This window comes from Camelina sativa, chromosome 9 (genome assembly GCF_030686135.1).
Source record: "Camelina sativa cultivar CO46 ecotype springtype chromosome 9, ASM3068613v1".
NCBI lineage: Eukaryota > Viridiplantae > Streptophyta > Magnoliopsida > Brassicales > Brassicaceae > Camelina > Camelina sativa.
The window spans coordinates 8,274,076-8,287,215 of record NC_141888.1 but is presented as its reverse complement, the minus strand read 5'-3'; the positions used below and the strand labels follow the sequence as shown (position 1 = coordinate 8,287,215).

The window sequence follows — 13,140 nt, the reverse complement described above, 5'->3', positions numbered from 1 at the left end:
ATAGAATTTTTTCCTGCAGGTAACCAGTAGTGGGGAGCTATAGAGTGTGTTGGACGATAGGAGCCCGAAAGTAATTTTTTTTTTTGCCTTGTGTAAAGAAAAAAATGTTTTCTATGTTAAGAAAAATGTGTATAATCTTTTTGGCAATAGGCCTGGCCACAAACGCTATAAGTCTTTTTGCTAAACTTTATGAAATATTTACAATTAATAAAAGAATTCGGTTGGTGGTGGTGTGGGTTGTTTGTGAAGAATGAGATCTAGGTGTGGGTGACGTTGGGGAGCTGCTGTGAGGCGTGAATCTTGCTGTTCTTCGTTCCATTCTTCCTAAATCAAGGTGAGTGCATGACCATGGCTTATCTGAGCGATTAGATATCTGTTAAATGTGTTTCTATGATTTGTGATTGATTCCCTTGTGTGTTTGTGTGATATCGTGGTTGTTTGTGGCTTGGTTTGGCTACTGTGAGTGCCATGGACGATTTTGTGGCTTTTGGAGGCCATGATCTGTCACTGGAGTCGACGGGAATTGATGCTAGGGCATCGGGGTCGATCGACACAAAGTCGTGGGTTTTTATGATGAACTGATGAGGGTGTCTAGTTAACACTGGAGGTTTGTGTCGGTTGATATCAGGAGGGTGTCAGCACTAGTGGTTGGTTTCGGTCAACACAGGAGGGTGTCGGTCGACACCAATGTTCATTAGACTGCGGATGTGTTGTTTTGCTTGCCTGGTTTAGTCGTTTTCTTTCGGATGATGCGCGTGTGTGGTGGAGGTCGATGACTACCCGGAGAGTACAGCAGGAGATGACTTGGTTGGACTTTGGGGGAGTTTAATGCCAAGTACTTCCCGCAAGAGGCGCTTGATTGTATGGAGGTGCGGTTCTTGGGGTTGACCCAGGGGAACCATACTGTGCAAGAGTTGGACACAGAGTTCAGTCGGCTTGTGGTGTATGCAGGCCGGGCGTTGGAGCCGGAGTCGGCTCAGGTGTGAAGATTTTTGTTAGCTGAGAAGCTCAAATTGTGATACCCTCGATGTACTAATAGCTTTGCAATTGTAATATGTAAGGGATCGAATCCACAGAGACTGAAGATGCATACAATAGATTTAATGGACTGTCGATTATGCTAAACATGAATAGTAATTGTAAATAGCAATGCAAAAATGTAATTAAAGTTCCGGAAATTAAGATGGAATAAAAGATAGGCCTAGAGAATGATCTCAAGAAAAGAAATTATGGAATATAAAATCAATCAATCAATTAGGATTCAATTAAATAAAACCGTTCTTGAACTCTAAACACAATGATATAATAAATCAGTTCTCACTGCAAATATTATTTAAATTCATAAAACAGAAAATCAAATCTCTTTGCAAATTCCAATAATCAGATCAATTTAGTTTGTTCACAAAATTGCAAGATCAAATCTCTTTGTAAAAAGCAATTTTGTTCATCATAGGTTTTTGTCAGGAAATCAATTAGACTCTCGTATAAATCGATTATCCTAAGGTATTAATTCTAGGTGATCAGTCAAGAACTAAACAGTGAAAACAACTAAAGATGAAGAACACAGAAGACTATGAATCCAGAGAAATCAACAAATCTAATAAACCATAAAATCCCTAATGAGAATCCCCTAAACCTAACAAGTGAATTACTCAGACATCATTGCAAAAACACAAATCAAAATCTGAATAAATTGCATTAAAAAGTAGAATAGAGAAGTTAGGGAGTTTGAAATCTCTCTCAACATGATTGAGTTCTGACTTGTCTCTACAAAGCTCTCTGATTCTCTCTCTCAATAGTCAATAGCAAAATAAAGCATAAGCGTTTCTAAGACCCTTAGCTATTTGCGATGACCAGTGCACTCGGTGTAGGGTGAAGAGTTACGCTACGAGAGTGGAACTGGTAGAAACTGCAGCTGGGATAGAGGATGACTTGAGAGCATAGGTCGTGACAATCAGTCCAATGGTTCGGATGAGAGAGACTCAACCGAAGCAAGGGCAAAAGAAGAAATGGGAGGATGCTTCGAGGGCTAGCCAAGGCGGTCGAGGATGCTTTGGATGCGGAGGCAAGGATCACAAGCTGGCAAACTTTCCCAAGAGAGATGGCCCACAGGGGGAACTTCGATTGTGTTTTCAATGTGGGAAGGTGGGGCATGTAAAGCCTCGCTGTCCCAAGATGCAGCCGTTGGAGGTGGCAGTAGTTCAACCAGGGGTACAGCTGGCAGCGCAAACCGGAGTAGCACCGTGATTGTACATGACTATGGAGGTAGGAGGGTCGAGTATCAGTTCTAGAGTTTGCATTATTGTTTTTTCCGTTGTTTTATATTTCGGTTGTGGAGATTGTGAATGTTTGTTGCACTTTGAGGTTTTAATAAGATGGAGTTCTTTAATGGATTTTTCTTTTGGACTTATGTTTCATGAGAAATAATATGGTTACACGGTTTTCAAAATAGAAACTTTCTAAGAGAAGATAGAATTTTGCTATTTTTGAAAAGTGTATGAGAATCCTACTGAGGGTCGGGGATGGCTACGGTGTGGCTTGGTGGTGGTCATGGTGTTATTCTGAAAGGAGTATATGGTGGTTGGTATGACATCGCGATGTGTTATGCGAACCGTGGGAAGTAATTCTAGTCGGGAAGTGTTTGGAGGCGTCAAGAATTGGTTGCTCTAAGAATGGTGAGTCCTGAACAACTCATGGGGTGGTGGTTCTCCTGAAAGGATGGTTATTCCCCTGGATACTGATAGCATGAAGGGTTGTGGGCCCTTATAGCAGCAGAGGAAATCGTGGTTCTCCTGAGGGATGGTGGTTTCCCTGGTACCAAGACCTCGAGGGTGACAATCCAAGAGTGAGACGGTATGGCTCAAAGATGGTGGTCTAAGAGTGAGATCAGTATGGCTCAAAAGTTGTGACCTGAGAGTAGATGAGTTGAGAGCGAATGATTTCTAGGATGTGTGTATAAGCATAACGGCCGAATGAGGACATCGAGGTTGATAATGGTTCAATCCTGGGTTTTCTGTTGACCGGTGTGGTCAAGACTATGTTGGCCGGAGAGGTCAGGGTTGTGTTGACCAATGAGGTCAGGTTGGCGTTGACAAGTGGGATCAGGGTCATTTTGGCCAGTGGGGTCCGGGTTGTGGTAAACCAGATGGATTAGTTGTATAAACTATTGCGACGATGGTTAGCAGAATTTTTGGCAGAGGAGATGCGGTATGTTCAGATTCCATGACAAATCTATTGTTGGAGAGGGAGAATTGTAATGCTCCGAGCCAAATTTTTGGGTGGGTGTCTATCGATGCACTCGTAGTGTCGATCGACACCAATGTTATTGGTGGTTATCAATTTGGTTTAGATTATCGGTTAGCTCAGTTTTGTTTTTGGGAGTAACCCTAAGCCTCTCAAAATCCCGACACTGCCTCTTTCCTTGCCCTAGGTGTGTGTTTGTTGTTCTTTGGTGGAAGAGAAAGACAGAGTTGGTTCCTTATCGTTCCAGAGGGCTAAGGGGAAGCTTGTGTAAGACTTAAAGTGCAAGAGAGTGGAGTTTTAGTGCTTTCAAGGGGAGGAGAAGGAGATCTAAGCATGGGTGTCGTTGGAGAGCTGTTGTTAGGCTTGAATCTTGTTGTTCTTCGTTCTATTCTTTCTTAATAAAGGTGAGTGCGAGACCATGGCTTATATAAGCGATTAGATGTGTGTTTTGTGTGATTTTGTGTGATTGATTGCTTGTGCGCCATTTTGTGAGTGGTTGTCATGGTAGTTGTGGCCTAGTGAAGTTGTAACGCCCATGAACCAGAATCCCGGTTTTGGGTGTGCATCGATCGATGTAAGGTACGCTTCTGCAGGAAAACTTAACTTAAACACACTTGTTGTTGCGTTTTGGGTTTTGGAAACCCTATGGGTCGAGTGTAAAAAGTTACTTTGACGCCCTTGGTCGAGTTTGGTCACTTTTTCCTTCTGCAAAAGAGAGAAAATCTCTAAAAAGTTCATGTGAGCGTTTTTGAGGAGTTCTAAGCCATTTCTTGTGAGTTCTATTTGTGGGAGTGGAGATCTGAGGCTGAGGACGTGAGAGGAGCTTGCTAGGAGGCTATTTTCATGGGTTTTTGAAGCAAGTTCATCTTTCTCAAAGGTGAGTGTGTGACCATGGAATTAGATGTGTGTTTTGTGTGATTTTGGTTGTTAATTGCTTGTGTGATTGCTTGTGAGTGTTTGTCGTGGGGTTCATGGCCTTTGGAAGGCATTTCTGGCATCACAGAGCCGACAAGAGTTGGAGGAGATCGTGTTTGGCGATGCTTTGCACGATTGCATCGGTCGGTCGATGTAATTAGGGATTTGTTGGAGACGATAGGCGTTGCATCGGTCGATGCAATAAATGCATCAATCGACGTAGGAGGTGTTGCATCGGTCGATGAAAGAAGTACATTGGTTGATGCATTGCTGATGTTCGATGCATGGGCATTGCATCGGTCGATGCAAGGGTGCAGTGACTACGCATGTGTTCAAAGTTGTCTGGTTTGCTTGTTTATTTGTGTATTGCTTATGTTTGTCTTTTCGCTTGTGTGTATAGCCCACTAGATGGGAGGATCGTCTCACTGAGTGTTTGTGATTATATTCACGCATCTCAATTATTGTTTGTGGTGCAGGTAAAGACAAAGTGTGATCGTGGAATCAAGGCGATGAATATGATAATGTTCTAGAGGCTCGGTTGTTTGTTCTATGCTGCTGTTAGGTTGTTAGAATGGAACGATGTTGTCTAGAATGGTTGTTTAGGTTGCTGGTTATTTGATTCATGTTGTTTGCTTTAGAATTATTGGTTTAGGATTTGTATACATCTTGATATTGGTTATTTATTCTTTCTTTTTTCATCAAACACTCAATTATATTAGATTAAAGGTTTACAAGTGTCCTTTGAAGAGGAGCCAAATACACCAATAAACTTACACAGGAGGACAAAATAAACTACAAACAATGATCTGAAGACGAACATCAAACAACCTTTAAAGCTTGACTTGAAACCATAAAAGTGACAAGATAAACAAAGGGGACAACAAGTCCTGTGGGTAAAGAGTTGCCACATAATGTAAGGCCACTCGTGGTGAAGGATGACCGACCACTGCCATATAGTCAGCAACCTTGATAACCATTGCTGCAGACGTTGCAAAAGAACGAATGCGGAGTTTGGATTCCGTACGTGCGCCAAAGGTCCCTGGAAAGGGTGGCCAAACGCTGGACAAGACGAGAGTCTTGAAGACCAAGAACCTAAAAGGACACTTGGAGAATGTGTTGTATTGCACAAAGCTTCAATTGCCATAACTAGGCTTTCCATTACTAGGACAGAGAGGCAGCATGTAGGTTGGGAATGAGTTCCCAAGAGTCGAGTGCCGGAGAAAAGATTCAAGATAAAACCTTGTTGCCACACCAAGTTGAAAGATCTGAACCAAGTGGATAACGAAAACCGAGAATCAAGAGGAAACCGTGTAGTCAAGGGAATGGAAATGAGGGAGAAACATGATTGGCAACAACAACAACAAGTTAAAGTTGGAAAAATTCTCTCCTTATAGGAGGAGATTATTATGAAATGTCTCTCATTGAATGAGGAAATTGATCTATTTTCATTAGAACAAATAACCTTTGGATCTTTAAAATTCAATAGAACAAAACTAGTCCATAACCAAAATAATTTTGAATCCATACACATTAATGGGCCACCTGAAGCACAAAATATATATTTTCTAAGAGCCCTAATCGTTGTCACCCTATTACTGGGCCATAATGGCTTCAAGTCCACAAAGTTTAATGGACAATGAAAGGCCCAAAAAGAAACAATGAAGGACCAGACCCAAGTTGCCTTCGAAGCTTGACAAAGCTTGGTCATACGATGATCACAGCGGCTGCCGGAAAGTTGGTCTAACCCAGATGCGAGAAGAGAAGCTTCTCGAAGTTTCTCGATGATTCTCGACAGCGACGAAGTGCCTTGTCGGAGGATCTCGCGAGACCTGTAGATCTGGCAGAGGAGGCGGAAGAGAAATTGGCATCGGTACACCGTAGTAAGGTTCTTCGGCACCATTTCGAGAAAATTGTGGGTCTGGAGGAGGAATCAAAGAAGCTATCTACGGCGGTACACGGTAGTAAGATTCTTCGGGAAACACTCGAGAGATGATTAGATCTGACGGATCTGAGATATCCCACGGTGGTCGTAAGGCTTTTCAGGCAGCCGGCGAAAGCCTTGCTCGAACTGCAAAGACACCGGATCTGAGGTCTCCTGTGGTAGTATGAGAGGCGGATAAACTGAGTACTATGACTAGATCTCGTCGATGACATATTCATACGACAGAAAGAGGAATAAGAACTCGCCAAATTAAATATCCGGCGGAAAGAGGGTGAGCTGAGCATGGCGGAATAACCATCTCCGACCACCAGATCTGAATTTACATTGAAGTCACGGTGTTCGGGAAGTAAAACCAAGGCTAAGACTACCCCGTGTGAACAGATAACATGAAAGAAGGGGGACAATCCGATGCCGGCAAGCTCTAGCTTCACCGGCGTCATAAAAATTTATCGGAGTGGATGCCTCGACTATTGTGTCTGAGAGCGTTTCACCACCTTTCCTTTCTCTCTCAGCTATTGTTTAGGTTGCTGGTTATTTGATTGTAGACACCTTAATATTGGTTATTTATTCTATTGAGGTATTTGTTGAATAATTGTTGGTTTACTGTTGGTATTTTCTGCTGTTTGATTTGAATGTTGTAGGTTGTTAGTGAGTATGGGGTCACTAGTTAATTATTATATCAAAAAGAAAAAATGGGTCGGGTCGTTTCAGGTTGGTTTTGGCTTCACGGACGTTGTGGCGATGGTTGGAGCCGTGATAAGTTGGGAGAGATCGTGTTCGGCGATGTTCCGCGTGACTGCATCGATCGATGCCAGGAGGGTGTCAGTCGATGCAGCTAGGGATTTGGTGGAGACGCGAGGTTGCATCGATTGATGCAAGGAGTGTATCGGTCGACGCAAAGGCGTTGCATCAATCGATGCAAGGAGTGCGTCGGTCGATGCAAATGTTTAGTTTCGAGTGTTGCAACGAGGAGTGTCGGTCGATGCATGTGTTCAAAGTTGTCTGGTTTGCTTGCTTTTATGCATTGCTTGTGTTTGTCTTTTTTGCTTAAGTTTATAGCCTAGTAGATGGGAGTATTACCTTACTAAGTATTTGTGATAATATTTACGCATCTCAATTGTTGTTTGTGGTGCAAGTATGTGACGTGAAATCATGACAATGAGGAGGAGGATGATCTAGGGTCTCAGTTGTTGTGTTGTGGTTATGTTATTGTTGGAACCTGGTTAGAAGCTTGCTAGGTTGCTGGTTATGTTTGTTAGGTTTATATGTTTCTGTTGTACATGTTGATGGTTGGTTTATGTTAATTGGAGTTGGAGATGTTGGTGTATTGTTTGGATTGTAATTAAATATTAGGGTGTATTTAATTATATTATTATTACTAAAAAATTGGGTCAGGTTGTTTCAGACACCCACCTTAACAACCTGAAAACCCTAGTAGTATCGGCCGACACCTCCACATGGTGTTGATCGACACTTGTCAAAGCAATCGCGCCATTAACATCTTGGTGTCGACCGACACCCACCTAGTGTCGACCGACACCCACCTGGTATCGATCGACACCTACTCTGCAGCTCCATTCTCCTCAAAGCTGCTGATCGGATCTCCATCTCTATCCACACCAAGCTCAACCAGGGATCTTCCAAGAGTCTCACAAAGAAATATGAAGCACGAAAATCGCACAAACAAGCAAAGAATCAGTCCACAACTCACAGAAAACACCAAAATAGAGATCTCAGCTTAGACTAACCATGATCATGCACTCACCTTGAGAATAAGAGGATTCAGAACCTAAAACGATGAAGCTAGCACCTTAGCAACCTTCCCCACATGTTCTTTGCCTCATATCATCATTCACAATAAAAGAATCTCACCAACCAACACAGAGAAATTCAGGAAAATGTCCCAAAAACTTACAGGAACTTTTTCTCTCTTTTCTTCTCTCTGGAAAGTTGACGCCTCGATCAGGAAGTCCACACCAAGCTATATTTGATTCAACTTCAGCGGGATTTAAAGTTCGGTAGTTGTACGCTGACTTGGTTTGCATTGCGATGTGATTTTTGAAGCTATGTTTCTAAGTTTTTATAGATTCTGAAACATGTAAGAAGAAATAGTGAAAAACAATTGCTGCACTCGTTGTTCAAACGTATTATTTCGAATAAATTTACATTTTATTCAGAAAAAGTTGAGTTTCTCCGTAATAAACTCGATTCTTAGGGTTTTCCTAAACCAACCATGCAAACTGGAAAATCAAAAAGTAAATTGAACAATCCACTACAACAAATATGCACATTGTTAACCAGAGAAAAACGCTATCATAGGCCTTTGATAGCGTTTTCATGAGCGCTATTTTAGGGCACTGTTATTATATGTACCCTATATACAATAGCACTAATTACGTATGCTATGTTATATTTTTATAACATAGCTTTAAGAAATTGCTATATTATCAAGATCATAATTTTGAAAAAATTTATACAACATTTGTTTTTTCGTGCTATGTTATAGTTTTATAACATAGCTCTAATAAACTGCTGTATTATCAAGATTATAATTTTGCAAAAATTTATACAATATTTAATTTTTCGTGCTATGTTATACATATCTAATATAGCTGTTGCGAAATGCTGTTTTATCTTGTTTACTATGCTATGGTATATTCTTTTATCATAACGTTTACCTGTACTTTTATAGCATTTTCTGATATGTGATTATAGCACACATAACCTGTTTTATAAAATCTCATACATTGACCATTGATTAAACGTCTCAGATCCAAAATACATAACAAAAGTCTCAAGAACATCAGTTTACCATCAAAGCCTCAAGAACATCCCAAATAAACAATCAATCTCAAGTACTTAACATTACACAATAAAACCATCAGTTTAAGACATAATGACCTTGTTCTCTGGCCAAGCAATGCAGGAGCTAAGTGCATCTTCAATAATCTCTATTTCATCGGATGGCCTCCAAACTTTTACATTTTTCACCTTCACAACATCTATCCACACTTTAACTGCATTAGAACCTAAGCGAGTAAAGTGAACCTTATGTTCTGGATCATTTGTTCCCCATCGTCCTTCAGCCACAACCCTATTCTTTCCAGTTAAATCCATCAACTTGCACTTCTTATTCTCCTTGGAAATAACTTTATTAATGCGCTGCCATGTTTACAATATAAACCATCAGTCATCATATAATTAGTAAAAACAACTTCATAACATATGAAAACACTTACTGGAGACTTCCTGAGAGGAGACTGTGATGGTAAAGTATTCTTTATTGGAGATATTGGACCCGTTGCATCATCAACAGGAGAATCAGAACTAGATGCAGATTTGGCCTGCGATGCAGCCTTTGAAGCTGTTGCTGAAGTTTTGGACTCTGTAGCAGACTTAGAAGCTGCGGCTGCAGACTTGGCCTTTGATGCAGACAAAGGAGCATGTGATGTAGCATTCTGACCAGTTGGAGTTGAGGGATTTTCAAAATCAACCTTACTCAGGGGCCAAGATACATAAGCCATCAAACAGTCCTCAAGAAATGACATTTCAGCTGTAGGTCTCCATAGTGATGTATCAGGCTGCTTTACTGAATCCACAAATACTTTAACTGCTTTTGGTCCAAGAGGAATTCCGTTAACCAACGCACTTGGTTCTTGTGTCTCCCAACGCCTCTCAGCAACAATGACTTCACCCTTAGACAAATCCAATAGTTTACATTTGTTTCCTTGTATACCCTGTTAAACACAATCAGTAAACAAATCCAATATAATTAATTAGCATTATAGACAGGGGTAATACATTGCTAACACATTGCTAGAAATTATAAATACCATAGGGGAAATGTCTTCCATTTGGATGTTGTTGTCTACCAGTCTACACTTCTCAGTTGGCCATGCGATTATATGTCCAACAGCTTCTTTCATATGAAAGATCTTTTGTGCAGGTCTCCATAGAAATGCATCTGGTTTATATGCAGCTTCAACTAACACTTTGAGATCATAAGGGCCAAGACGACAGTCATTCACTATGTCATCCGGATCAGAAGAAAGAATCCGACCCTCACCAACATTTTCATCAGTGTCAGACCAATCAACAAACACACACTTAGGATGTGCTCTTTTGTTTACACTCTGCAACAATTTCATGAGCAACTAAGAATCATAAACGACACTAAGAAGAATCACTTAGCTGATATGAAAAGAAGTAAGAATATGTTACTCTTGCAGCTGAGTTTTCATCCATTTCAGCTTTTGGTCTCTGTAACATAAACAAAAATAACATCAATTTATATTACTCTAACTGGCTGATGAATAGTAGAGAACTCTTAAGTATCTAACCTGATTCTTGATTCTGCTAAGTTCACTTTCCAAGGCATTGACCTGTTTTACTAATTTTACTTGCCGCTCTTCCATTTCAGCCATACACTTGCTCTGCATTTGTAAACAAGCTAATTTGGTCTTACTCATTCCTCTACCCATTGCCCTCAGCCTACCAGAATTGTCAGGTCCTAAAAGCTTGGCGAGGTGATCTTCATCTGGATTTGTTAAAAATGCTGGAGCATCACTTCCACCAATTTCAGCTGCTTTTTGCTGAAAAACATAAAGACAGTTTCAGGTTTTACTAGTCGATAACACACTATTTACTGGTGTACAACTCTATTCAACAACTCTATTCAGACTTACAATCAAATCAGCTGCATTCGTATCTACTGGTGTACCATCCTTTTTGGTGCGAGACTTGATCCACACATCTAGTCTTGTCACGCTGGAAGGATCTTCACCTCTATAAGCCAACTCTTGATCAAAAAATTCAGCAGCTTTATATAACTCAAAAACTTCCTCATTCCACTGAGTTGGTTTACTTTGAACTTCATCTACTGACTTCACATCTCCATGATGATACCAATCACTATGCAGCTTGTATGCCTCATCCATCCCTCTTATTACAAGATGCTCAACCACAACACTGTTTAACTGTCGTACTACATTACGACAGTCTTTACAAGGACATATTATCATTTCTATGTCACCTAAAGCCGCAGACACATCCCTTACAAATTTCCAAGCTCCACTTTTATAACCAGGATCAGCTCTTCAATGGATAAGTAAAGAAAAAAATAATAACTAAAAGAACATCTTAAAGTATCCAAACCCAAAATGAAACCTAATTATGAAATATAATTCCTTACCTGCATAGATGCACCCATGCCTTGTCCAACATTATATGTTATAATATAAATTTTAACCTTTATAGATAAAATAGAGATACATATTATACATAGCTCACATTAAGCAACAATTCAGATAATACTGCACTACTTCAGACACATACAGATGCTCTTAAACCAATATCTAACTGTGTAAAATCTCACTAATCTAATCACTATTTATACGAATCAGACTCAAAGGACAAAACATAGCAATCACCTTATTTTGGTTGAGTAATACTAACCTGTTGTGTGAGTACAGAGAAATGAGAAGCTTCAGTTCCCCAACATTTCAATCACCAACACTTGGGAAAAAAAAATAATCGTTCAGTTTATGAAGGATACAAAAAGTTTGTGAAGGCGCAAATACTCAAATCCAAAAGCTAAGTTTGAGTCAAATCTGTAAATAATCGAACCCTAACAAAACAGATGGATTCGAAACTCCACATTCTCAAAATCTGTAAATAATCGAACCCTAACAAAACAGATAACAAAATAAATCTAGATAAATCGAACCCTAACAAAACAGATAACTAAACTAGATAAATCTGACCTAAACTTATCGAAATCACACATAAGCTGTTTGAAATCACAAATAATCGAAACAAATAACGAAATTAGGAGGAAGAAGAAAGACATGCCTCAAAAACGGATTCGAGCTCTCAATTGCGATGGATATGGAGATTTAGGGCTTCTCAAAAACGGCAAAATTGGGGCTTTTCACAAACGGCGATAAAATTGAAGATTTGATAGAGATTTAAAATAAGAAATTGAGCACACACAGAGAATTTAGAAGAAGAAATCGAGTGTAGCGAGCTTAGGCTGTAACGAGAGAGAGAGAGTGTGTGTCGAGTTTTTGGTTTTTTTTTTATTTGGCGATTAAGTGAATAATTTCACTAAGTATTGGCGGACAAAAGTCACTTTTGTTTCCCGCTACATAATTTTCCTATCATAGCGTTAATAAGATGCTATTAAAAAGTAACCGAAAAAAAATCTCATCTTTCATAGCAGTGACGGAAAATGAGCTATATCCGTCTGCTATCAATGTGCATATTTGTTGTAGTGAATCTGACCATATAAGATTTCGATCGACACTCACGACTGATGTCGATCGACACCTTACCGCAATTCTACAATCCGGTTCAGGGGTTTTACAATTTCCAACATTATTTTCTGCCAATGTTTGTTCACGGGTTAACATATGTATTTTATCTGCAATAGAAACAACCATTGCCAAGAAAAAGTTTAAAATTTTCATAAAAGAAATGAAAGCAAAATTTTTATTCTCTATTATCAAATACTATCATATCAATATTTTAAATACTATTTATCTATTAAGTAAATTTGATATATATATATATATATACAAGTTCACTAACAATATATATATATATATATTAACTTTTCTATATAGTAATTTCTATGCTATTAATATTTCTTTGAAATTTTATTCTCTTTTTGTGTTTTTAGATGATTTTTTTTAATTTTTTTTTGTTCTAAGGTAAATGATTTTCTCACAAATCCATACAAAATTAATTTTGTTTTTATTGGTTTTAATAATTTATAATATACATGTTATTTTTTCATTGGTTGAATTGTGTTGAATTATGTGTAAATAAATAGTCAATGATTTTTTTTATTTTAAAATAAATAAAAATTAAATGATTTCTTAATTTTTGTGCATAATTATAGAAAATCATATATAAAACTGAAGGAGTATTTAATTGTAGTCAACTAATCATAAGTTTTTTGCAAATGTATATGTTCCAACCACTAAACCAATCGAATAAATATTTTCGTAACATTTTCAAACGCAACTATCTTTACAAAC

At 39.0% G+C, this 13,140-nt stretch overlaps 1 protein-coding gene across 2 annotated transcripts; it reads right to left on the bottom strand.

Moving 5' to 3' along the window:
* Positions 1-8,806: 8,806 nt before the first annotated feature.
* LOC147937910 (uncharacterized) lies at positions 8,807-12,641 on the bottom strand. Of its 2 annotated transcripts, XM_087464182.1 has the most exons (8): positions 11,951-12,641; positions 11,292-11,348; positions 10,786-11,194; positions 10,441-10,692; positions 10,322-10,360; positions 9,934-10,233; positions 9,340-9,837; positions 8,807-9,262 (listed from the first exon to the last, which is right to left on the bottom strand). In XM_087464182.1, the coding sequence occupies exons 2-8, from the start codon at positions 11,321-11,323 to the stop codon at positions 8,987-8,989; spliced, it is 1,806 nt and encodes a 601-aa protein (XP_087320308.1). In that variant the 5' UTR covers positions 11,324-11,348; positions 11,951-12,641; the 3' UTR covers positions 8,807-8,986. The 2 variants fall into 2 exon arrangements, with proteins under 2 accessions (XP_087320308.1, XP_087320307.1); XM_087464181.1 differs by lacking the exon at positions 11,951-12,641 and having other exon boundaries at positions 11,292-11,452.
* Between the last annotated feature and the right edge of the window lie 499 nt (positions 12,642-13,140).